Raw genomic sequence first — 26,490 nt, forward strand, 5'->3', positions numbered from 1 at the left:
GAAAGCTTCAGAATAGTCATGTTCAATTTTCCATTTCCCTATTGTGCCCAATGCTGACAATATTTTCAACGCATGTGAGTAATAACCAATTGCCCAGCTGTGATGTATTGAAGTGACATAGTGTATCAAGATACAAGAAACAACGGCACAGAGGGAGTAGATTATTCCAAGGGAAAGCGCTGTAGACCTGGTTTAGGGTGTAGTCTTACAGAGAACAATATCCAAACCAAGTTCAGGTTTTCAGGTTCAGATTGTTTTATGACTGTATTGCAAACATGTTTTAATATTTAGCACATGCCATATCATCTTCCTTACATGGTATAGTTTACCTGATTGAACCCAGACCGCCTTCTTAATCGAATGCCGACAGACCAGTGAAGTAGCAACTGATAGACTGGACTGATAATATTATTTCGATTGATGAATATATTCTTCACTGTCTTCAGGAATGATATTTCCATTAAATGTAATTGTCACAGCCTTCTCACGCTGAATTTGGAATGTGCAACTAATTTCGGAAGAAAATTGGCTCTTTACAAAATATATGTAAAGAAATTATTATTTGTTAAAATGATACACGTCCTTAACATCCTCCAAAAAAAACCTACATGTAGCATGATTTTAACCCAAAAGGAAACAAAACAAACAAACTACCATCTGTAGAATTATGCAGTTCGTTGGTAGTTTTGCGCCAGCTTGGCAGAGATCTTCTGTTCAATAGTATAGAGTCACATTGCCCTCTAGTGGAAAAGATTCCCTGAACATTAATAAATGACTCCGGCATTCCTCTCAAGAACAGGAGTTAAGACAGACATCGTTTTCAGGACTATTCTAGTCTTTTGAGTCTGTAAGCCACAATACACAGGCCAATTACTCTACACAGGGAATAGGGTATGCTCAGGCCAACTCTCTAGCGTATTGCTCATAAGGTGGTACATCCAAATAATAAATTATTTACATATTATATATTTATGAAGACGACGAAGTGCAACAAATTCTCCTTTCCATTGCATGAATTTTGCATTTGCATTTTGATAGTAGCCTATAATTGTCAATTGACGGGCAACTAAAAGGCATTTTGAAGGACAGTCAATGTGAAGTTTTGCCTCTCGCCAAAGGAAATGCTGTTGGTGAATAAACGTGACTTTCTCTGTATTGGGGGCGATTTCTTTTCAGTCTCAATGACAGACAATTTATCGACCAGACACCCTGTAGCAACGTGTCTGCATTTTTGTTTGTCAGCAACAGACACAAACACCCAAGTAAGACGGTTTCAAAGAAGTGCAATTACAGCCCTGGCTCATAAACTCATTTAGACCAGACGTCTAGCCATCTCTATGACTTTATTGGACCACGTTTCTTCCTGCTTTAAAGCAATTATAGGTACAGGTTTGACAATAAATGGGGGGGGACTATGCAACACCTTTCCCAATCACAAACACTTTATTACCAATACCCATCAACAGTGTAACCTCGTCCCACATCCTTCGTTTCCTAAGCCTATCCCCAATTTAGATAACACTCTTTTTCAAGCAGCGCTAGCATTACAAACACGCCATTATTTGCCAACTAAGTCTCAGAAAGTCTATAACAAGGACAAAAACCATGATCAAAATAACCAGATTAAAACATACTGTCGTAAGAAAACAACATTGCGTTAATTTTTAAAATTGACGACTGCTTCAAATGCTCACTCTAGCCTGGAAAGTGTCCAGTTTTTTAATTTTGGTAGTAAATTCTGTGTGGCCGCCTTTAGAATTGATTGTGCATTTGTAAACAAAATTCCACCAGCATTTAGGCTAAGAGTGATATTGGGATATCAGGATTCCTAACAGAATTTACTGATGAGCCTTTACAGAATTTTTGAAAGGAGGCCTCTAGTTTTCATTAGTCGTGCGAATTGGTGTGTAGTGTTATTTACAGAAGCACTGAGTGATAAATACATTTACAAAATCTTACGAAGGCCCAATTCGACAGACTATTTTTAAGAAACTCTTAATTGGCTCAATCTACACAGCATGCTACTGTGCTTTTAATTTAGCCTATATCCAACATAGAGTTGCCACATGCGTCTTCACATTGCGCCGTCAAAATAGTCTATATAACTCTAAATTTACATTTTACCGCATTTAAAAGCCAACAATGCCGGAAAAGTATTCAAAATGAACTAGCACTGAACACATTGTCAGCCGTCAGGCTCCAAGAAAAACATCCTTGTTCAGTTATACAGAATACGAATCCATATTGGTTTCCAATATGAAACTATTTGGGTTGTTAACGTAGCATGCAGAGCAAACTTGCACGTCAAGTCAAGCCCATGTAGCTTTTAAGAATGGCAGAACAAAGAACTTAAACAACATGTCCCTAACAGCGTTTTATTCTAAACACAACAAGTGATAACATACATAAAAGAAGGACGAAACATTTTTTTCCGGCCGCCTGGGATTTGTCAGTGTAGATCTTTGCTGCCCCTTTCTCTGTTCATCTTTTTCATTTTCATTCTTCTGTTCTGGAACCAGATTTTGACCTGCCTTTCAGTTAAATTGAGAATTCGAGCCACTTCATATCGGCGATCTCGTGTCAAATACATATTATATAGGAATTCCTTCTCCAGTTCTAGAGTCTGATATTTTGTGTAAGGACAACGTTTTTTCCTTGTTGAACGAGCGTGAATCCAGTTAGCTGCTGGGTTACCTATAAGGGAGAGATATAGAGAGAAATGGATGAATGTTGGCTAAATGAAATCAACTACAATACTCATGTTTTTAAGCTGCACCATACTGGATTAACAAACGATAGCGATCACTCCTGTTTACAAAGCAATCAGGCTATATTATGGTCATATGCGCGGTTGCTTCGAAGAGTTTATACAGTTAGCCTATTATCAGTTTCATAGTAAATACCAATTTAGAGCCGTGGACACTTTCTCAGCCCATGGAAAGAGCCCAGACACTTTTATAGGTTAGTAAAACTCCAGTTTTACACACCCTGCTCGTACAGTTCTGAGGGCTGTAAATCAGGGGGCAATTTCTTTCACTTACTTGGGTCAAGTTGTTGTTGCTTCTCCTCTTTGGGCTCGCTAGGACTGGAAACATCACTGCCAGCGGGATCTTTGGTGGCTTTATCCGCGCCTTCTGACACTGTTCCACATGTGAATTCGGGGACGCTCGGGCTCTCGGCTTCAAACGTGGATGACTCGGTCCTTTTCGATGGCACATTTTCAGGCTTAGCGCTGTACTGCCGACTGTTCGCATGGAAACCGGAAAAAGAGACATGACTTGAGATTGGGTCTATCCAGGAACGCACATATCTGTTGTCTGTTCCTGCGATGTGGGACTGGTGAACGTAAGGGTGGTATATCCCAGACACTGCAGCGGTAGACTGGGGGTGAACCGAGGACCAGGACGTGGAAAACACGGCTGACTTGGGTGCAAAGCTGCAGGAGGAAAATTCAGCATTTTCTCCCCCGACACCTGATGGCCTGGAGGAGCTAGTGTGGGAGTTCTGGACATATCGCGCTCCGTAAACATCCTCAGCTTCATGTCCCATAATAGAGTCCACGTAATAGTTACTAAGAGCTGTACTCGACGACATATTTGGATCCCTTCGCAGTCATATAAAAGGTTACACTGTTACGGAAACCTTCCCTCTGAACAATCATAGTATTTTTGCTGGCTTCATCTTCAGCGATTGGTTACATGAATCACGTGATCATATTTACCAATACAGTGAGTAAATCAATCCGCTGATCTGCAGATCAGTTCGATTTCGTAGTTTTAGTAAACATATGACGAGTGCTTAAATTATACGGGAAGTCAAACTTGAATCTGCAAGCTCTTCGGTGGAATTTGATGTTTAAAATGCGTCAGTGCTTTTAGACGGTGACGGACTATTTTTTAACATAGATTAATACACCCATTTATTTCAAAGCCAACGCTCATCGTTGATGTCTCTGCAAATAATTTCAGCTGAGTGTAAAATCTTACAAGATATCGTCATGAGGTATGTCATATACTCGACCCTTGTAAAGTATTTTATAGACTACTGACTTGTAAGTCCTCGTAAAATAAATGTAATAACATGCTGTAAAATAACGAACCCACGTTTCAGAGCCGAATCTTATACTTTACATTCTTCGAGCAATCCTTCGATGAAAAGGAGCTTTCATTTGTGAACATAATATTGTAAGTTTGACACAGGATGTAATATTTGTGTACTGATTGTATTTATTAAGAAGCAGGTCATAATGTTTTTATGTCCATCAATAAAACTTTTATGAGGTGCATTTGATTATACATTAATGTGTCCTTAATAAAACGGACTCTTGGCGTTAAAAAAGCGAATATGTGTGCCTGTGGGTAGATCTGACACTACAAAAAAACTTTTTTTCTGTCTTTTGCCCTGGCAAGCTATACGGTGGGCTTCTCTTTGGCCTCCAAGGCCTACTTTTTGCTCATAGTCGATGCTTAAGGTGGATATATCTACATTTTTGATGGACGATAGAACTCCGATTTCACATTTTGTGTCATTCTCTATTCCACTAGACGTCAGTATCAAACGCCACAGAGCGATCTATGCGGGATTTGTTTGTCGAAATACTATTTTTACTTAATAATGTTTTTTCTTTAAGGAAAACGAAAAGTAAGAAAAACAGAAATAATGAGAAATAAATATATGTAAGAAAAGTATGAACTGGGCTACATTTGAGTGTTCCTGATATAATTATTCTGTTCTCTTCAAACACGTCGTGTCCGTCTTCATAACCAACTTCAAATTCATTACAAATTGGCCTAGCACTTGTCTGTGTGTGTGTGTGTGTGTGTGTGTGTGTGTGTGTTTGCGCGCTTCCCAGAGAGGAAGACAGAATGTTGTGTCTGCGCCGGCTATGCACACCAGGTCAATGGATGTATTAGATTGAAAAAGAGTGGAAAAAATGTGAATCTGAGTAATTGCGCGAAATTGTGTGTTTTTGCCCGACTTTTATAGGATGTTCATACTGTAAACTCCACTCAAAGCATTGGTGTCTGTCTACCTCGACATATCATGTCAATTATATTAGCATTTTCTAACCATATATAGAATTGTGCGGACACAGACTACTATAGTGCATTTCTAACTAATGCTGCATAATTAACATTACTGTCATGCAACGATTACCTTCTGCATTAAATTAGGAATGCTACATTAGTTAAATATGAACACAGTGAGAGGAAGAAATTATACATATTTTTATAAAATGTTCTTGTGGCCTGATCGTAGGCCTGAGCTAGCCATGAACCTCGAAACATCGAAGGCTACTTCTTACAATCAGACAAAAATATCTTAAATACATCTGCCGAACGCCTGAATGTTACATTTTGGCTACAGATCCAAAAACAAGTTAGTATATTGATACCATTTCAAAGACGAACAACCCTAACGATCTCCATATTGAATTAAAATAGACCCTTTTCGCCTATTTTCTTAATAATGAACGTCAATGGGCTCCGGTGTTTATTGTTCATTCATGTGTGTCATCACTGCGTTGAATCCTAGAGAGTATCTGTTTTCGAGAATTGATTACAGTAAATATATTATGTGTACATGGGGTCTGGTCTGGGCCTCATTGTGGATATAGTGATAGCACATGTATTGGTATAGTGCGGATAAGAACTGTAACGTATTTGACACTACAACAAATGATAAATATTTTGACAGAATCAATTTATTACTAGAAACATGCCACAAACATGCATTTGGAGTTACACGCACATTTTAACATTGGATAGGCTACCACACTTTATACAGGAACTTTTACAGTGTTGTGGTAAGAAGAAATGTAGGCCTATATATATTCCATTTTTTTGAGAAATGAGGTGTACTATTTACTTACAAACAGTAGATGTGCTTTCATGTTCGAAACCAATGTAGATGGGGTTCAAAAGCAAAAGTTACGTGCGACGATCTGACCATATCAAAACAAACACTCCGCAGATTAATTTCTGTCACTTTATATAATTTACGACCTAAACCACATTAATGTTACCCTGTGAAATATATTTAAATTACACAATGCTTCACGTAGAATACCACCAAAAATACAATTAAAATGAAGTAGCAACAATCACAGTATCGCAAAGTGGAAAATAAAACTAGAAACAATGTCCAATGGTCTCCAGACAATCCTTTTTTTGGAAATACCAGAACAACTTTCTGAAATATACATTCGTCTACATGCTCAAGAGAAAGTTAGGTTTGAGGTAAGTTCTCGAATTCGGTTTTCCCTGCTCATCTTCTTCAGCTTCATCCTGCGGTTCTGGAACCAAATCTTGACTTGTCTATCAGTAAGGTTGACACCTTTACTGATCTCTAGGCGGCGCTCTCGAGTCAGGTACATGTTGAATAAAAACTCCTTTTCTAATTCCAAGGTTTGATGCTTCGTGTAAGGACATCTCTTTTTCCGTCCACTTTTTGCCGTCAGCCAATTGCTGTGTGGTGGATCAGTTTTGCAGTCTGAAACGGTATAAACACAGAATCTATTAATTTCACATGAGGGGCAGTCGGGTGAAAACAGCATACAAAAGACATTGCTGCAACGTAAATCTCCTCATTGCTGCACCACAGTGCATGCATGGTCCTAAAAGCAGATCCGTGCAGTTTATTGAATTATTAGATATTCATGCGTCGAGTTAAGTTTGAAAATAAAGGCAATGCATATCATTGTTAATTGGCCTTGCCTACTGATAAGAACATCACCGCCTTACCACAGTAGATGTAGTAAGGAATATGATGATTATCAGAAACGTGCTAGTACATTCTAACATTCTAACGCTGCCTATTCAGGACAGACACATGAGCAGCAAAATATTAAGGATTTTGGTAATGAGAAGCTTCACACTAATAACAAAGCCATCGATCAAGGCACAATATCTCAAATAATGCGCTTTCAAGAATACAAATATCATATAATGAAACCTACCAAAGTCAGTGTTTGCCTCAGCACACGCTTGTATTATTAGCATTTGAATACTATAAATGAAGGAAGAAACATCTCTAAAAGGTACTGGTAACAAAAGATATTTATGCTAACACGGTCCGGTGGAAAACAGTTTCCTGTAAAGCGTTTTACTGCAACCTGAGTAAGGCTCTCATTAAACATTACGACTTTCGGGTTGTTTGTGTTTTATATTGGGTTTTATGATGCTGGAGCGTTCGTATTACACCGCGACGCGATTAATCCTTTTATTGTACCCACCTTTCGCTTCCTTCTGTGGCAATTCTGGGCTGGAGGCAGAGGCTTCAGTAGAGCAATTCTTCTCCTCCTGTGACTTTGGATCGGGGCTCTCCACTGGGGTAGGTGTCCGTCTGGTCTCCCGGTTATGTGGAGTTTCGGGGATTTTCTTCTCAATGTCCACAAAAGACGTTGCTTGCGATTTCGGGATCACTCTGTTTAATTGCACCAGTGTAGTGTTCGGGCTCGTCGTCTCATGGCAGTATTCCTGTCTTTTTCCAGTCGCATAAGTTTGGCTCAGTCTAAAATAGCCAGGCACAGGGATTTCTGGACCTTCAACGGAGCAGGACTCTGGAATCATATTCGAATACCCGGGAATCTCAGACGAACTGTCCTTTGCCCTCTTGTCGTACATACAGCAGTTACTTTCTTCTTTTATGTTTTGTGAAAACGTACAATTGGGCATCTGGCTGGATGGTTGTTCTATTCTGCAAGACCTACTCGGATCTGCCCAGTTATCAAGTTGAGGTATGTATGAATGGACATTCATGCCCATATTTTGGTGGTTAACTTCCCCTCTTTTGCCGAAGGACGGCAGGAGTCCACAGGTTTGCATTCCATAAGTTCCCATTTCAGCACTGGATGGCATGTACATGTTGCCGCTAGAATAAAAACTGTCTGTTCTACAAGCCCCAATCAACGAATCAACCAAAAACGTATTAGCAACGGGAGAGCTATTGGGAAATGACATTTTGGAGAGGATTTTTTTAAAGAGCAGAGAGGTGTCCTTTGTAAGCTGACATATCTAGCAAAACAATCCCCCGCGTAACTCTGGGTGCCTCTCCACCACCACATGACAATCTCACCAATGAAATTTGAAAATGGCCTTGAGACGCAGCCTCCTTTCCTATCACGTGGACTCCTTGACACATGATTCGGATCTGCAGACGTGGTCAACAGCGACATCTAGAACACGGACTTGAAATTGATTCTAAGCCAGGACAAAAGACACAGTATTTAACACTCCCTTTTGCTTGACGCATAAACTAGGATAAAAAAAAAACCAAAATCTTTATGGGACTCACAACAACCTGAAATGCACAAAAAAATTGGTGGAAATATGCAATTGCTATAGAAAGAGCCTATATCTACAAGCTTGTTGGGTCATTTCAAGTTCAAGATGGAAAGAAATGACTGGAATTATCTCTGTCTGGAGTATTTTGCATCCAACCCGACAGAGATAATGAAGTAGACCTCATATTGAGCTTCAGATCAATATAAAGTATTTTAGAAACGCTTTCTAGTTGAAAGCGAGGGCCATGTGAGAGTTTGTAATTCCAGCGGAGAAAGGCTGATTTAAAGAAGTATTATGGAAAGGGTGATAGGATGCATTCATTACATTTTACTTTAACTTCTCCATATCGATTCATTCTGCATGTCATCAACGTCTTCTATAATTTAATGAGTAAATGCGTTTTTACCTTCCAGCTCTGAACCATTACAAATAGGGCTAGTTTTATTTTCTCTCTTAAACATATTGGAAATCGTTTGTCAGGTCGGTGCATTTCTCGACATTATTCTATAACATCCTGACGTGTTTATAAGATTTTGAAAATAAAAAAGTAAAGAACAATTCAATGGATAAGACTTTATTCTGAAACATTGTCGAAGTATGTGATTTTAGGCAGCTTCTGCACTGCAGCTCAGTTACAGCTGAGCTTAAACACTTGAGCGTGCCTGCCTGAAATAGACCAACGTGATGACATAGCATTCGCATTAGGCTCATTTAGAGATTAAGTTAAATGAAAATCAAGAAAATAGTTTGACATTCCATTTACAGCATGAAACCCTGTCTTCTACCTGGCGCACTTGCGTTTGTGTTATGTGCTGCTTATAACAGATCAACAAGCATGTTACTGACACTGTCTGCAGGACTGGGCTTTGAAGAGGAACACTGAACGTGAATTTCAAACGTACACTGTTCATGCAGGCGAAAGGAGAAATGCACTATATACACGTGAACAGAAAGTATACAGCCCTGGGTTTGTTTCTGATGTGTTCTGGACATGAGCCAAAGCACGTTCAAGTTTAAAATGCACATATTTGTTTGCATTTTAATAGATTTTGCATGGCCGTGCACGTTAAGTAATTGACATATTTGTTTGCACCAATAAAGTAAATGTATCTTCTTTTTTTTACTGTATTCTGTTCATTACAATTGTTTGAGGTAGGTTTGGGGACAAAATGTGTAATCTACTTTTGAAAATACTATTAAAGCTTTAAATAAATACACCTGAACCAAATGCACGGCACTTTCCTTTCATCTTGCTTTTTTTCTTCAATGCATCTTCTAGAGCGGAACTCCAAACATTTAAGCATCTGGCTCCGAGTCAACACCCTAACTCTGTGTGAGGAAAGAGACTGTTGTAAATAGAGACTGTTGCAATTAAAGAGTTTTTTTCTGTCTCTCTGTGTGTCTCTCTCTCTCTCTATGTGTGTGTGTGTGTGTGCGCGCGAGCGCGTGCGAGTGTTTTCTCTTGACGTTACATCGGTAATCACGAACATAATTTCTTATCAACATATTTCATAGTTAGACGTGCAGACATATTCTCCCTCACTTTCTCTGGTAAATTATGTCGTGGGTACAGAACACATGTACATTATACGTTCGGCGCTACAGGCAGGTACATAGGCACACAAACTAGCTTTAATTAAGGGGGGAAAGTTAAGACAACACAAATGCAAAGTTATGCAATAGGCCTATACAATGTCGGTGTTGCCAAAATTATATTTAATATAGCATAAATTCACCTGAAAGTATATATTATTTAAATAAACACGAGATTAATAGCACTGTATACTACAATAGCCTATTCTTTTATCTGAAGAGGCACATAATTCTTCTTATAACGTTTTTTAGTAGTATCTTTGTTCAGATATTTTTCATGTATGTATTTACCTGAATTGTTTATACGTTGCTGTCATGCTGGACGTTTGAAAATCCTCTCTGTAGAATGAAATAGTTTATTGTGGTGTTTATTAAGTGTTAAATGGTGTTAATTCAATAGTGTTGTTGGTTGTATCATCAGCGTTTCCTAGCTTGTTGCAGTCTTAGATTCTGAAAATACTTCTTACGTTCCGTTTAAAAATACATCCGTCTCAAAGAAAAGGCAAGTCGCGTATGTAAAATAAGTTATTTCATATCCAAATTATTCTCATTTTACCATAATATGCTGCACATAAAATACTTGTTTTTTATTATTTCTTTATCTGAGGGAAATAAGTAGGCCTTTATGTCCATTATCTAATTTAAATGCACCTCTATCAAGGTTACACGGCGCCTAGAACAGGCCTACGTCGTGTTACAATTCAAATCCACAACACAGTTTTGCAAGATGTACATGACACTACTTTTGATATTCAAGAAAGTGGTTGAATGTATTACGAATTAAGAATGTGATACTCTCGGAACAAATCTCGGCATAGGCTAATAACGGCACAGACTCAATAGCAGCCAATCTGAAGCTTGCACATTTGTTTTGAAAAACTGAAGATAATGAAACATTAACATACTATCCTACTGTAAAATGTGTAAACGGTTCAGTGATACAGTTTTCGTATAATTATTTTTCATTCCCTTCCTTTTTTGAAGCCAATAGCGTTAAGTGCAGTGTGACAACACCCGAGATTCATATTCAGCCTCAAAACTTGCTGTACGTCTGCCCTCATGTGGATAAAGCATGTAACAGCGGATTAACACAACAGGACAAGATGAAGTTCAATGCATGTTCCCTTAAAGCAAATAACCCGCTATAACTTGTTGAGGCCAAAGACTTACGATTTTTTAATAACGGACATTATCTTAAGAACCTGTCTAGCATGACTGTCTTTGTACAATCAAATATGGCTTAAAGACAGCTGACAGCTGCTCAAAGATACAAATAGTTTTCCACAAAAAAAACGGATCAGGATAAAACATAGTGAATGAAGTTAGTGCAGTTAGAGCAGACTGACACGTTTATCCCTGGCTGTTTATAAAGCTATACTGAAAGAGAAATTGTGAAAAATGATGGAAGGACAGTCCTAACAATATCATAAAACCAGCATAATTTATATATTCAGAGGTAACAGGCTTGAAAACTAAATATATCACGTGTGTATTTGGAGATTGTTTCATTAAAGTCCACTTTTGACTACTATTTTAATTAAAAAAAATCCATGAATTCGTTATGATGTGCCAAAAATGGGGCAATCACGGTCACGACCATAATCAAGACTTCAGTTTATTCATCACGAGTAAGTCATGAGTGACAAATGCTCCGAGCGCAGTGTAGACTAAAGTGTTAAAATGTTTGATTTTGTGGGCTTTGAGAATTAGAATTAGGCCTATGCCTTGACTTGTTTGCCCACACTATTTCAGATGGGCGCAAACAATATGATTGACATTTTGCCACAACGCCATGTCGCAATATAGCATTTCCACCAATATCTCATCTAATTTGCTACCAGTATTGCCCACATTATTTGACTAGCCTCGTCTCGATTTTCTTCTGATGTTTGTAAATTGATTTCTTTCAGTGAAATGGCTGCTTATTCGTATTCGTAACACATATAACAGTTTTTCGAATATCCCCTTTACTCAAATGCCTATGCAAATGGTTCATAGTATGTCTCTTAAGCTTGACACAGAGTTGCTTCAATGTAAGAAGAATGCGCAGTTTTAAGGCAAGGAGACACGGCAGCCATGTTGAGATCATGCTGCAGTGCAGCTATACTCAGAGGGCGCCTTTCTCAAAACAGCGCCTATACTTATTCAAAAAGGTTAAGGGTGACGACCTTGACATTAAGGAAGTTCAAATGCAATATTTAGATTTTAAATGTATACATACATATATATATATTAGAGTGGTCAATGGACAATAACAGTTACAGAAATTCTAAACAAAAAAAAGAGACTTAATTATCCATGTCCAAATGTGGCCTGTACTTTAGATAGAGTTCACGCCGAGTCTCCAGCTTGATAGTGCAGGAATCACCTTTTCTCGATAAAAAATGATTTTGTATATAAGTTTTTAGTTATTTTTCTCAGATTTTGTAGTGTGTGTTTCATAAAATTAACTGGCTACATCCCTTTGTGGCGTTTCTGGACAGAGTCGCATTTGAAGTCACCAGAGGGTCCAATAGCCCCCAATTTAGACATTTACAGCTAGGGTTTTATTAGTCTGTCTAGACGGTTCAAGGTTTAGTAAACACCCTTAGTGTAAAACAACATAAAAGGAATAAAGGAACTATAGTTCTCGTGTAGTTATTATTGGCCAGCCTACAGCTGATGAAGAGCTTCACGGTTTGGCGTATAGCCTTTCAGCTACGGCCTAACATCAGCCAGCGGTTATTTTTGCAAAACGTAGCGCAGGCCTATAAATGTTCGTTCTGACTCATTTCCATCGGTCATCACATATTGACCAATGTCTGTAGGACCTCTGAAAGACATTCTGTGTTCATCTTAATGTAAATAAAGGCTAAGCTTCTTTATGGAATTCCATAAATGGGAATACAAACGGGCACACACGGACGCACAGCACGACCAAAACCTATTTTTTTTGCAGTGTTTTGGTTTATTTAATACATTAATACATCACATGCGGCTAACTAATGCATACATAATTCCACTATTATGAAATTACGTGTTGATTACTGTAATCAAAGTATCTGTTGCGTACTGCAATACTCATGTGGTTGGGTATCACAATGAAACGGCCATTTAAAATGAAATAAATAAATACGATTGATACAAGAAGGTTACATTTCAGTGGCATTCATCAATAAACGAGAAAGTACGAAAAAAGATTGTCGAGATGCCCTGGATGCTCTCACTCAACTGGATAATGCATACTTCGACTTACAAATGTCTTAAATAATTCGTAAATAGTTTCCCTTGTTTGAGGTATTGTATTCACGGTTGTGATACCAAAGGCGTTGCATAGTTTTAAGAAATACATCAGTCCGGCCTGTTGACAGCATTGGGTTTAAGGTTGCAATAGGCTATCTTTCCTTTCAAACGACTGGAACCTCCCAACAACACCTATACTGGTGGCATTATAGTGGAGGTCATGAGCATGAGTCTGCCGTTGCGTCTGAAGTCGTTTTAACTCAGAACAAGGGGTTTCCAGTAAAATACTGAAGCCGATCTCGGTTGAGCTTTTTCTCCTTCATTCGTCGATTCTGGAACCAAATCTTCACTTGCCGGTCTGTGAGGTTTAGCATTCTTGACAATTGCAGGCGTTTCTCCTTGTTGATGTACACATTGAAAAAGAATTCTCGTTCAAGTTCTCGGATCTGGTACTTAGAATAGGGACACCTCTTTTTCCTGGACTTAGATGCACCTGTAAAGAGAAGTAACGTTTTTTATTGCAGACTCGTGTTTCGAAAGATCATTTTTGCAAATGACAACAGTTTGAGTGTATTTTGGTTGTTTCTGAAATTTAAAAGTCTACTTGAAAACATACATACGCAAAAGCTGCCTGAAACACACACATACATACACACACTCACACACACACACACACACACACACACACACACACACACACACACACACACACACATACACACACATAAAACCACACACACACACACACACAAAACCTGACTTTACACAAAACCAAAACTTTACATACACATAGGCTACAAGTGAGCACTAGCTTGTGAGCACATGAACCCAAACACGCACGCACAAACACACACACACACACACACACACTCTCTCTCTCTCTCTCGCACTCCCACGCGACGCACGCGCACAAGAACAATTACTATGATTCAACCATCGACAGACTCGCGTTCAAAATAAGTGACATTGTTTCACTTTATAAAGCTGAAATTCTTTCACATCCACAAAAACAACCTCGCCTTTAACCTTCATGTAGGCTAAATATAAACAAAGGCTCAATTTTTAGGCTACCCCACTTTGGAAGGATTTGGCTGAACTCGACTGATTCGATTCATGCCACAACACATTTTCTAAATATAGGATGCATCGCTACCATTGCAGTCACCCACCTAAAGCGCTTTCCCATCGTAAATGTTTTTACAACAGCAAAGTAAATCTTATTGGGTATATAAAAACCTTTGCATGCTTATAAATCGGCACATAAAACCGGTCTGACAAAGTAGTGGACCAGCTCTAAGCCCTATAATGCGTGTACCTACTTGAGCCGTTGTTCTTGTCATCCCCGCAGTTTGATATCGAAGATTCCTCCTCTGTGTTTTCATTTAGGTCTTGTTTTGACTGCTCGGATGTATCTGAAGACTGTTTATTACATGCGGCATCTCCGGGGACACTGGACTCTGTCTTTTGTTTGGTGTGCTCAGGGCTGGGCTTCTCAGAGTTAGCAGAGTCAAAAAACTGGTCAAATCCTTGAGGAAGTACACCGTTCCTGCCGACATTCGGAAATAAACTGCAGGACGAGTTGGTGCCGCTGTGATGGCTGTACAAGGAATCGTTTTTAAATAGCATTTCCGCTCTGTTCGTTGACTGGATTAGATCTCGGTGCATTATCTCGTCCGACGAGTAGTAGGAAGCATAATTGCCCCTGTAATGCCATTTGCTCGGGTGATCCAGTCCATAGTCCCTGAAAGACACTTCTCGAACAGGTTGGACTTGAGCTATGTTGGAAGAATAAGGAAAATTAACTTGACACGATGTAGTCTGCGGTAAAAACGACGAGACCGACGAAAAATCGGGCGCTGAAACATAGTACGTGCAACTCGGCAAATACATATTTGACGCGCAGCTGCTGCGATCATCGTACTCCGTCATATCTCCCTTTTGCGGTAGAGAAAGGGAATAGGCAGCTTGAGTGAGTTAAACTTTGTCCATCTATTGCACCATAGGCGTGTGGACAGGACCCATGAGGGAGAAAAAATCGGAAACGTAGGCTGACGTGCAATTCATCTTGATCGATTCTTGAGGTAATTGTGTCATGTGATCCGGTAAAAAAATTACCATATATCAATATCAGTCATTAAGAACTGTCTTAAGCAACTCATAGGTGAACGCACCCAGCAGGTCATTGGTTACCGGTATTTTGCTGAAACCCCCCTGTTAATCTTTGGCTTCTCCCGTATGAATAATAGGGCGTTGGTAAACAATCACTGTATATCCCATCCAAAGCATATGTCTACCTATATGCACTGCAGATTGAAGTAAAAGTTGTGCCACAGTGTCGATACTGTTCATGCAACGCATTTATCTGAACATTTCACCTTTTAAACAAAAGCATTTGTCACTTAATTCCAAACAAACAACTAACTGATATATTTTTCTTCCTGGCATTTCTTTTTTCAACAGAAAAACGTTGTACATTATACCTTACGTACGCCAGTGCAGTGTTTTCACCATTTTCATTCGCAATTTTAAGTTGTGTTGAACATAGTTTATTCAATTGCACGAGACAGGCTCAATAGTCTCAGAATGTTTTCGGAACAAAAAGGCAATTCTAGAACTATGTATAACACACAGGCCCAGTTTTCATTTCTATTTCAACGTTTCACTGATAGCAGGGTGCTGTAATGTTTGAAAGGTAGAAACCAAGAAAAACAATCAAGTAAATAAACTGAGAAAGAATTAAGTGTAGCCAAAGATCAGTCAGACGAGTCAGCATGAACCCCTCGCAAGAATGTAGTCACCTTTTGGATTAGAGCGTCAATGGAAAGTATTTGAATGCAACATATTAAAAAGTGTAACTTTCCGAGTATATTAACGTTTTTGCTGAGGAATTCCACACATACACTCCATGCATACAAACAGAGCTGAAGCAAAATAATAGATGTATATGCTACTTTACCCATGTATGCCACTAATCCACGTTTATGTTTTGTCCATATCCAATAAGAAATCGTCAAACTTTATCCCAGGAATAGTAAGTCACCTGGAACTTTGAAGGCCGGGATTGATGGGGACCTTTAGAGATTCACACTGCCAAGTCCAAAACAACTCTTCTGGCTTTGAACGTCTGCCGTCTGAGGCGATGTGCACCCAGCAATCACCAATACCCGTCAGCAGTCAAATCATTTTATTGCACAGACAAAAGGATGCGTTCTAGTTGAAGTGTATCCAAGAAACTATCATGAAAAACGCAAAGAATCACAGTATTCAACGGAATCGCACGTTATTCTATTCTGATGACAAAGAATATATTTGTAAATGTAAATTGCATATGTACATGTATTCAAGGCTAATAACCCAAGCGCGCAAGACAAGTATAGCCATCAAGACAAGGTATTAATAACAATTTTATTTTGTGTTCACATTTGTAAAAGATACTGTGCCATATTTTAATTTCTAACCATTTTTTCCATTTTTCTGTTTTAGGGTGCTTCTCGGGCTTTATAACAGCAAACTAAAATATGTTTTTGAATTGATCCACTTGCATGCTGTTTGGAAAGACATAAAAGGAACGCAAAGTTTAGATTCAGTGGGTGTTATTTCAGTGCCAGATAATACCATTTAATGTGATAAATCCACTGTATACATCTTTTTAAAATGTTGTTGCAATTAGTTGCCTAGCCTACATGAACCGGCATTGTAACACTGTTTCTTTTGTCACTGGAAACAGTGAGGCCTTCTCTAATTGTTTGCGTTTTAACCGCGTGAGAAGCACCCTACAGTTTGCTACAAAGCTACCTATTTCATACATTCCAACGTTTAAAATATTTCAAAGCACCCGAGTTAAAGTATATGCGCGAAATATAAATGCAAGATTAGATACTAACTTGACCTTAACTTTGTTTTGGCGCCCCCAGTATCTGGAGCGCATGAACAGGCAGTGTCTGGCGGTGTTTTCTTAAAGGAGCTTGAAAGATGGAAAAACAACCTCATCCCCCATTTGGCGATCCACAGACTATTCGCCATGGTCAAATCCGAAGTGGGGCGTCTCGGGGACAATTTTTTGAATTATTCCATGAATGCATCGTTTTTAGAGTTGGTTTCCAATGTTAATGCTAGCTCGATTAAGCTAGGCATGGGACGCAAGGCATAGCCTATTTTGTGCTATTTAAATTGTTGTGTTTTTGCCAGCTAAAGCACCATGCTGACTTATAGGCAAATAGCTGTTACACATGCAAAATATTGAAATGTAAAGAATACCATATGTCAATAAAATGGACACGTCTTGTAAGGAAATCTTTGTTTTATGGCACACATAAGCATTTTCCCTTGCAAATTTGAAAACAACAACAAATGCAGCCTACTGTTACGTAAAACACATGGGGTGAATACATATTTTAAACAAACATTTTGTTCGTTGTACTCATTTGTTTGTTTAATTTCAATGCTTTAGCATTAACCCACTTGCGCATTGGCTGCAATATTGCGAAGAAGGTAAAGCTCTTACAGGTATACTAATACTATACAGTATCATTGCTAAATTCGCAGGCGTGCTGCCTGCCCACAGGTTACATTTACTATAACATCTGTCACAAAAAAAAAAACGTTTTCTTTTTTTGGTGCTTAATTGCACTTTTGGTATGACCAACTAGTAGGCTACTTACATAAGTAATGCAGGTGTAATATGCGCAAAGGTGGCACAGATATTCAAATACATTGAAGTTGTTTGATAACTTATGGTTAAAGCGGTATATGGCCTTTCATATTAAAGTTCGAATACCTTACACCTATTTCACACTGAAATGTAGTCTGTATCCGAAAACAATATACAAATGCAGTATATAATTTACAAAAATTCTGTCCCGCTTTCCGTTCTGAGTCGGACCAATGTCTGATTTTACTTGACCAACGAACTTGAGCTTGGACGCGTTTTACGCACAACAGCCCCAGTTAGGACATAAGGACTTAAGATGATTAAAACAACAACAACTAAAATCACATATGCAGCATATTCTTCACTTAATACTCAGTTAAATTATTTAATACACAATACAATATTTACATTCATAGACCAAATAATGGACACTTGATTTCCACGATTAGGACTAAGACCCAGACTGAAATAGCATATTCAGTGTTTGAAAAGTAACCTTCTGAAGAAAATTAAGATCTACTTTGGCCAGTATGCTATTAGTAAATATCCATCAACAGATCTAATCCAAATATCCTACCGACCCCTGTTAAATAGATGGCCTAAAGAAGATTATGTATTTCATGGCTTACATGGCAAAAGAAGGATGTACAACCATTTTCTAAAGCTGTAGCGCACATGAACTTTTACAGACAAATGACAGATCCACTTAAACGGTGTGTGCAATATTGCTAAGTGTGTGTCCACTCCAACTTAGATGGTTTGAATGTAGCCCTTTCCAAAACGTTTTCAATTATCTAAGCAATTTCAAAGTTACATAACACCTGACGGTTTTGGTTGAGTTTTAAGAACTGGTCTTTATTTTTCTTCGTGTAATAAACGTCATACATGCTCATAGCATATAGCCTAGTGTTGTAAACAAAAGTCTGACATTTTACAAAAAGTCAGCCTTGACTAGCAATAATTTGATGAATGCATACTGGATGCATGCATGCTGCCCTTAGTATGTCCTAACACCACCGAGATGTTTCTTCAGTTTACAAACAGAGCTTGACATACAGCAATTCTGGAAAATAAATATAAAATTTACAATATGATATATGCATTAAATACTCTGAGCATTTTCTACACATTTGTGACCTCCAGGCGTGGTGTAGATACGTCTGATCCGGCCGCCTGTGACCTTTGCGCTGGTCCGAAGGCAACCTACAGGCCGTCTCGCTGCAGTCAGTACAATGCAAACACATGATCACGCATCAAAAGTCTCTTCTTTTTCATCCTACGATTCTGGAACCAGATTTTAACTTGTTGGTCACTCAAGTCCAGCCTGTCTGAAAGATCCTTCCGTTTTTGTCTGTTTATAAATTCATTTAACAAGAATTCACTCTCAAGTTCAGCCAGCTGTGGCTTTGTATAGGGTTTCCTCTTTTTTCTCTGTCTCACTTGTGATGGACACCAAGGCACACCTGGAAAACATATAGGCAACTATTAATAATTAGCAACTAGAAACTGTATTTTTTTTTGTCTACAATTGCGAGGCTTATAACGAGCCTCAGAGTTTAGATAAGGTTCACATTTGTAACATTATATTTCAACTGCGTGTGAGCGTCATTTATATTTCTTTATATAATCGGGAGTGGAGAAGTAAACGAAACATTTGCATACCATCAGAGAACGATGTTCTGGGTGTTGTGTTACTTGAGGATGGTTGCATTTGGACAAGTGAGTTGACCGATTGCTTCACACCATCGCTAGCTACTTGCATACTTGAGTTTAGTTCAGTGTGTGAAGCCGAGTTCTGTGACCGTCTGTCCAAGTTAGATAACTCGTACTTGCTAGAACTAGCAGAATTAGTCATTCCGTGTTCACCGACGAACGATGCCTCTTGTCTATGTTCCACGCTTTTTTGATGTGCATTCTGAAAATAATATTTCAAATGCTCTTCTGACGATCCTTTATTGTAGTTGGGGTTTGTATTTTGAGGCACTGAGTCTGTCAGAAACGGCTGAGAATAACCACTAAAGGCGCGGCTCTGTGGTGGGGCCGTGCACGAACTTGGGGAAGTCCACGGGAACGAGCACACCTCTCTTCTGCTGTAGGGAATCTGAGAAAGTCCGGAAAGATGGGCTCCATTGCTCCGTAAATTTGGGAAATACAAAGAGTCCGGAGAAGGAAAATTCAGCAGAGAACCAACATAGCCAGAACTGAGAACATTGCGTTCGCACATCTCCGAAGAGTTCGTTAAAACGCTTCTTACAAGACCTTATAGTTACACTTAAAGAATAAAAACAGGGTAATTGTTGATTTGGCCATGCAGCATCACGTGATATGCTAAGCATGCTGTTCAGCTCCGCCCTTTGCCTTGACACAAAGTAGTGACCAACCGATTCAAAGTCCAATATAGGTGTATTGTACTTAAATGCAGAATATTCCATATATTGGCGTTGTTTAAAAGTCCAGTTCAATTCAGGAAAATAAATAAATAAATAATAAATGACTGGCTTTGCATTGTATGTGCCATTACTATGTAGAAAAAAGATTATGACCTCTACGATGAAAAGGAACAGACGAATAGTAATGAAAAACAAAAATAAAAAAAAAACTAGATTACTTTAAAAAATCTAACTGGATGAGAGATAATGTATCACAGTACTAAGTAGTGTGATAATGTATCCCCATACCTGGAGGTTGTTTCGGTAGCCTCTAAAATGTAGTTGGAGGACAAAAACATATGGCTCACACACACAATCTGGTTGTTTTGCTGTTGACCTTCCTATTGTCCAGTCTCTCTTCAGACCAGAGTCGAATGCAACAGAAAAAAAAAGAAAAAAAGGAATAAGATAAATACCAGGCATAGTTGCAGTAATTGCGGCGTTCCGATTCGGTTGTTGGCTAGAAATATTCGATAACATTCGAACTCATACATGCACCATACATACAATTAGTTTGACACTTAACTGCAAGAGCTAGCCTACGTATCGAACCCATATAAAAGGCATTTTTCGTTTTATTTGCCTGATAGTATTTATCGAAACGACAGTTTAGGTTCAAATGTGCGAGTAAAAGAACGTCACTACACAGAAGCAAACGTTCAGAAGCCCACACAGATATACAAAATGTGGACTGAACGTGTATGAAATTACAGAGGTTAAGCAGCAGGGTAAAGTTCATGGGGAGTAGGCTATTCATTTCTTTAATATCTACCTTCTTGAAATGGCATGTTCATCTGGAGATGTTTTCTTCCCAACCTCTTGAGAAAATAAACAAATGTCGGTCGGGAATGTGTGAAATCCACTTTTAAAACTGTATGTTTCAGCAGGCCTAATATGTTAATGATCCTAATAACTGATTACTGGGTTCGTTGTCGGCTGACCAAACGCAAGTTGATGAATTACAAAGCACGATACAAACCTCTGGATTTTGGCCTACTCATGAGAAGAAACGGATTATTGAACCCATGACACAAATGCATTTCTTCAGTAAGATTGTTTACTACGATTGCATAGTAGTTTTTATCACTGCAAGTTCACCTTTTGACTTTTGCTGGTTAACCACACGGGTTTTAGAAACCATTTCAATTTACAGATTTGTGACAGAAATCAGTGATAAAACATTATCTGTTAAACCAGTTAGAAGGTTAGATGTGGTCTTTTCAAAACAAATACTTTCAGACAAAAACTATTTTAACAATGTCCGATATTATAACCTATCTTTGCACTTGTCAAATCACCCTATACGTATATTGACCTCTTACCTTCTGCAGGTTTTTCTAAAGTTTCTTAGTAGAGATAACAAGAGTTCCTCCTGGAAGCGTTAGTAAAATGACAACTGTTAACATGCGTCTCCGGGAAAAAGAGAGGGGGCAGATTGGACTTCGAGTTTTTACGAGTCTAGTAAATTCAAGAAAGCCACCAAAGTGAGATTCTTCTGTCTGACTCACTGTATGCACAAGCAAGAGGATCCAACTACCCTTTCTATATGGTAGTTTAAAATATACCTTGTAAATTCTAATAAGGCTTAGTTCAAGGTCAAAGTCCGGAAGACCATGGATTTAAGTCCAAGTGCATAAATAGAACTAAAACCAAGTCAAATGTGCGTAGGTGGCAGGCATGCATTGTAATTTGCATTCAAAAGAAAGGATTAAAGAGATCGGGATCAAATGTGTTTGTATAAGGCTGAATCCCTCTAATAGGAAAACAATTTGAACGCTACCGTCGTGGAGTTTCTTTGTCAGTTTTGCAGGCATTCGGACGTCTTCCGACTCCGCCAGTGCAAGGGATATTCCGTATCCCTGATAGTCTTAGAAAATCCCGTGGATCCTTTTTAAAGGTAGAATAAACTAAGGAAGAGCTAGGTTCATTGAAAAAAGACTTCACTATCACCACCGATGATTGCAATGTAACTTATTCGAAAATGTGTTGATATAGGGAATGCCTCCCCATCAGTCCGAGTCTATGTAATTGTCCATTTGATCCAGCAGGTGGCGAAAGCGGCCTATGAATGGATAGAGTTTGATTATTCATGAGCGTCATTCCAGTCAAGGTCGCAGACCATGAAAATATGTCAAGGTCAATGGTAAGAAGTAAAATTTCACAACAACTTTTTGCTGCAGTTATTGCATTGTACTTGATGCGTACTAACCATTTACAATTTGGGGGAATTTTTACTGACCTACTTATTGCTAGCCCGGTTTCAACCCTGGCCTTGGCTACTTTTCTTGTCTGGATTTAAAAGCTCTATGGCTAATGATTAAACTAGATTAATTTGAAGCGAACTACTTGTATAAACTATGACAGAGTCTTTTATTTTCATACACAATTATACATCATTATTAAAGTGGAAGTGGGCCACAGAGGAAGATATATCATTTATTTGACTGAGGCCTTTCGAAAAATGATTTCTTACAAGGGCAGACTTTACAAATCAAAATTGTATAATAATGTCTATATAAAAATTACAGCAGTTACAGTTTAAAGTTAAAGTTTAAAGTTACAGTTTATACAAAATCTCACTGTTCTGAGCGTCAATGTTGACTCGTTTTTCGAAGCCGATTTAGGCCTACTGTTTAGACTGTGACCAAAACATACTATATGCTTATGTTTGAATTTCTTTTGCTGTAGATAGGCAATATCATAGCCCACTATCCCATCATCGTCATGTAAAAAAGTGAAATTGAGCATCAATCTGTATTAGTCAAATTCATTTTGTCTTTAATTCACACACGTCTAGACCATCTCTCTTTGGCTAACACTCAAACATTTGTTCACAAGTTGAAATTGGGTAGCCTGTACATAACAGCACAACACAGATAGGGTGGCAATATAATTTTTAAATAATGTGGTTTTAAACGCACGTTACCGAAAAACGAAGAAGGTTTCTTCTCAAAAATGTCTTTACAAATGGCCATGCAAGAAAAACACAAAACTGTACACTTGTCGAAAATAACTGAACCAGACCAGTGTGCTAAGTGGAGTGTCTCTGTAAAATTGTAATATCATTGAAACATACATTTTTTTAGTTCAATCCCTGAGATCACCCTGCATTTACCATGGAGGACTTTATAAGGATTTCACGAAAAAGGCGCAAAGTCTTTCGCTGTTTTTGACACAATTTTCTTGTCCTTGACGCGTCGATTCTGAAACCATATCGTCACTTGTCTCTCGGTTAAGTTGGTGCCGGAGGCTATTCGTCGTCTTTTGTCTTTAGTGATAAATTTGTTGACGGTGTACTCTCGTTCAAGTTCTTTGAGCTGGAACTTAGAGTACGGCACCCTTTTCTTCCTTCCACGCCGGTAAAAGGTGCTGACGTCTGGCCGGTTTAGTGCTGTATCCTCTATTAGGGGAAAAAGAGGGAGAGGGTTTCGTGAGAGTATAATATTTAACTTAAGGTAAAACTACTTTCTTTCTCTATACCTCCTAGAAATAAAATAAAAACGTGTAGTGATTGCAGCTACACATATGGGTTAATATCCTTCTTTAATGGAAGAGCAATTGACAGTGTATAAACCTTCATTTATAAATCAAATTGAAACATATTTATACACGTAGAACATATACAATAAAGGTTGGCAAACATTATATTGGTCATCCCGAGAATATGTGTGTATTAAAGTGACACACTTTGGACATATATTCCGTCGCATTTCCCCTAATATCCGATGTGTTATATATTTACCTGCATGTGATATTTTGTTCAGAAGATGTTCTTACATTTGCTGACTTACTCTTGGTTTTGTAGTGGCTAAAATTAAAACCGCAGTGTTTCATACCTGCAAGAGAAGACTTCCAAAGATGCGTGTTTTGGTTCTGTTCTTTCGCACAGTAAAGTTGACTACCCCAACTGCTTGACCAGTTCCAAGGCTGATAGCTTTCCATTGGTAAAACAGCCTCGTGTCGCGGATCACCAGGGCCACTCCGAGGCACAACAGGTACATCAATGTATCCTGGAATCCGTGGATAGTGAGCTGGAAAGCCCTGATAAACCCCAAAATCTTTACCCCTCCCTGGGATTTCACTGCAGTGCACGTTAGTGGTAGGAAAACCCGTCATATCCACTGATTTTTCTGAATGTCCACTCAGAGATGCGTTAGCGGTTTGTTTCAAAACGCTGTGCTGGAAACAGGGACTGTGCGGTATTTTGCAACTGTAACAACTGTTGCCGAATTGACAGCCGAAGGCGACAGACGTATTTGAGGCGGTCGTGGTATTAGGCAAGGACCCATATGCCTTGAAAGATTCATGAGTGAATGAGTTTGATCTGTCCCCGACCGAGTACACCGTCGCTCCTGATGCAGTTCGGCCAGTGTGTGCCCCGAATGCAGATGGATAAAAACTTCTGTTGTGCATTGGCGGTATATCCCCTCCCAAACCCTCCATTTTTATATGACGGAATACTCTCCGTTTCTTAATGTAGAACCTCTCATCTGCCCTCAGTTCATATTCTAGACTATCTGGTCTCAAGCGCTATAATACTTCACGGGTCATATGGCCAAACCTACGCAGATGACACATAACCTTTTATATTTTTCTCCAAACTAATTACACAACTGCTACAACAAGACAAATGGTTGGCCAGTTGTGCTCACGTGACATGCAAATAATACAGACGCATGAACCACACTCTGCTTCGGCTCGTAGCAATTTGTGTTTGAGTTTTTTTTTTCTTTAGACTAATGAATTCTTCGATGATCATTTTAGACCTAAACTGAACAGATTCATATATTGGATAGCGTCCAGTCTTATTTACCTGAACTCTAAGGGAAGTAGGTATACAAAACAATGGCACTAGAATGCCACAAACGTTGATTTTAGACTTTAAAAATAATACAAAAAATAATAAAAACGATAACTCACCAGCCATCTATTCACCAATAAATGCCTGTATTGGATGTGATAGGCCTACATGCTATTTTGAATCAAAAATGTTAATTTCACTGTTTACACAATATCTCTCTTAACTACCACCATCTTATTCGCTAGGTGCGGAAGTTGGTGTTTCACTAGAGAGTTTATTCTGCCTGTAGGGAAACTCAGCAATGGAAAACTATCTGACTCGGCCTTTAGATCAACAGTTGATCGGACTTTCGTGTTCTGAGACTAGGTGCCTTGAGAGTTGCTATCGAACATAGCCATAAGTGGGGCCCGAAGCTATTCGAGTAGAATTTGAGATCCTCCTTAAATAGGGAATTTAGGCCTATACAGACGAGAAAAGGGTCACCTTTTTATGAAAACACTTTGTTGCCAGATTGTTCTATTATTTAAAGTTGTTTGTTTTTATATGCAAAGGCTGCCCAACACACAATCCCTCTAGTTGGAATGATATTCAAATTAAAAGCATTAAACGTTTTCTGTTATTAACCAGCGCAACATTGTCTTTTAAATAGTGCAATTTGGCGTAAGGATTTAACCCTCCAAACGTGTTCTTAGGCTATACTCTGTCCTAAGACCAAGTTGTGCTATATCATGGAATGCAATTTAAGTTTACGGCTATTGTCGACCAAGTGGGTCTTGAAGCATGAATGCTCAACGTTCATTTCCCGATGAAAACTCGAGAAATTTGAGTGGTAGGTTATTTACAGATTTTACATGTCAGCCTATTCGAGGAAACAACAAAAATCTCAGCGCAGTTGTGCAGTTGGAACCGAACAATTACGTCAACTTGCCATGTTTGTGGCATAACAGTAAGGGGCGTCAACCACACCAGACCAAGTTGAATTGTGTGCAACTTAGTCGCAGCTGTGTAACTTTTTATTTTACGAGACACACCCGTTGTTCACAACGTGTGTGTTCTTAATAATCCTCAATATAATTTGACCGACTTACTTCTGGGTAGGTCCGACCAGTATAGTGTTTTGGGAGCTCATTTTGACCTTGAACATGAACATCAGACAGAGGTGGGGCTCTGAAGGAACTCTCCTTAGTCTCCTGTTTAATGACTGATCAAAAAAACACATGACGCTGCGTTTCAGTTGCATTTAAGTTGCACACAGTTCAGCTGTCCATATGGAATGTAGTTGACGTTCCTTTCTTTCAGGCCAAAAACATGGCCTGTTGACGTAATTATTCGGTTACACATTTGAGAGTGTTATGTTTACTCGGTGGATTTGACTTGCATATCTGGTTTAAGACTACAAGTCAAATTTTTAATTAAACGTGCACAGAGCATGCAAGATGAGATAGAACCAGCAAGTTGTCTACGTACAATGTATTATTGTATTAACTTAAAATTCATATGGGGAGGTTC

General features: G+C 38.7%; 5 protein-coding genes across 5 annotated transcripts; all 5 read right to left on the reverse strand.

The window, feature by feature from the left end:
- Window positions 1-1,326: 1,326 nt before the first annotated feature.
- Window positions 1,327-4,296, reverse strand: hoxd9a (homeobox D9a). The gene is made up of 2 exons (XM_012836519.3): window positions 3,042-4,296; window positions 1,327-2,694 (listed from the first exon to the last, which is right to left on the reverse strand). Exons 1-2 carry the CDS (start codon window positions 3,592-3,594, stop codon window positions 2,450-2,452), a joined length of 798 nt encoding a protein of 265 aa, XP_012691973.1. The 5' UTR covers window positions 3,595-4,296; the 3' UTR covers window positions 1,327-2,449.
- A 1,390-nt stretch (window positions 4,297-5,686) lies between these two features.
- hoxd10a (homeobox D10a) lies at window positions 5,687-9,799 on the reverse strand. Its single transcript, XM_012836374.2, has 2 exons — window positions 7,235-9,799; window positions 5,687-6,492 (listed from the first exon to the last, which is right to left on the reverse strand). The coding sequence occupies exons 1-2, from the start codon at window positions 7,959-7,961 to the stop codon at window positions 6,218-6,220; spliced, it is 1,002 nt and encodes a 333-aa protein (XP_012691828.1). The 5' UTR covers window positions 7,962-9,799; the 3' UTR covers window positions 5,687-6,217.
- Window positions 9,800-12,824: 3,025 nt separating this feature from the next.
- Window positions 12,825-15,143, reverse strand: hoxd11a (homeobox D11a). The gene is made up of 2 exons (XM_012836367.3): window positions 14,420-15,143; window positions 12,825-13,593 (listed from the first exon to the last, which is right to left on the reverse strand). Exons 1-2 carry the CDS (start codon window positions 15,027-15,029, stop codon window positions 13,361-13,363), a joined length of 843 nt encoding a protein of 280 aa, XP_012691821.1. The 5' UTR covers window positions 15,030-15,143; the 3' UTR covers window positions 12,825-13,360.
- Window positions 15,144-17,576: 2,433 nt separating this feature from the next.
- Window positions 17,577-21,031, reverse strand: hoxd12a (homeobox D12a). Its single transcript, XM_012836393.3, has 2 exons — window positions 19,414-21,031; window positions 17,577-19,214 (listed from the first exon to the last, which is right to left on the reverse strand). The coding sequence occupies exons 1-2, from the start codon at window positions 19,973-19,975 to the stop codon at window positions 18,976-18,978; spliced, it is 801 nt and encodes a 266-aa protein (XP_012691847.1). The 5' UTR covers window positions 19,976-21,031; the 3' UTR covers window positions 17,577-18,975.
- A 2,027-nt stretch (window positions 21,032-23,058) lies between these two features.
- On the reverse strand, window positions 23,059-24,889 carry hoxd13a (homeobox D13a). The gene is made up of 2 exons (XM_012836386.3): window positions 24,017-24,889; window positions 23,059-23,580 (listed from the first exon to the last, which is right to left on the reverse strand). Exons 1-2 carry the CDS (start codon window positions 24,621-24,623, stop codon window positions 23,318-23,320), a joined length of 870 nt encoding a protein of 289 aa, XP_012691840.1. The 5' UTR covers window positions 24,624-24,889; the 3' UTR covers window positions 23,059-23,317.
- Between the last annotated feature and the right edge of the window lie 1,601 nt (window positions 24,890-26,490).

Source organism: Clupea harengus, chromosome 2 (assembly GCF_900700415.2).
Source record: "Clupea harengus chromosome 2, Ch_v2.0.2, whole genome shotgun sequence".
Classification (NCBI taxonomy): domain Eukaryota; kingdom Metazoa; phylum Chordata; class Actinopteri; order Clupeiformes; family Clupeidae; genus Clupea; species Clupea harengus.

Excerpts from the sequence above, each read along its gene's own strand:
- hoxd9a (XM_012836519.3), bottom strand. The coding sequence starts at position 3,594 with ATGTCGTCGAGTACAGCTCTTAGTAACTATTACGTGGACTCTATTATG. Across the intron at positions 2,695-3,041 it reads GCAACAACAACTTGACCCAA|GTAACCCAGCAGCTAACTGG; the intron begins GTAAGTGAAAGA and ends TCTCCCTTATAG.
- hoxd10a (XM_012836374.2), bottom strand. The coding sequence starts at position 7,961 with ATGTCATTTCCCAATAGCTCTCCCGTTGCTAATACGTTTTTGGTTGAT. Across the intron at positions 6,493-7,234 it reads GCCACAGAAGGAAGCGAAAG|ACTGCAAAACTGATCCACCA; the intron begins GTGGGTACAATA and ends ATACCGTTTCAG.
- hoxd11a (XM_012836367.3), bottom strand. The coding sequence starts at position 15,029 with ATGACGGAGTACGATGATCGCAGCAGCTGCGCGTCAAATATGTATTTG. Across the intron at positions 13,594-14,419 it reads TGACAAGAACAACGGCTCAA|GTGCATCTAAGTCCAGGAAA; the intron begins GTAGGTACACGC and ends TTCTCTTTACAG.
- hoxd12a (XM_012836393.3), bottom strand. The coding sequence starts at position 19,975 with ATGTGCGAACGCAATGTTCTCAGTTCTGGCTATGTTGGTTCTCTGCTG. Across the intron at positions 19,215-19,413 it reads CAGAACATCGTTCTCTGATG|GTGTGCCTTGGTGTCCATCA; the intron begins GTATGCAAATGT and ends TATGTTTTCCAG.
- hoxd13a (XM_012836386.3), bottom strand. The coding sequence starts at position 24,623 with ATGGAGGGTTTGGGAGGGGATATACCGCCAATGCACAACAGAAGTTTT. Across the intron at positions 23,581-24,016 it reads TTGGAAGTCTTCTCTTGCAG|AGGATACAGCACTAAACCGG; the intron begins GTATGAAACACT and ends TTCCCCTAATAG.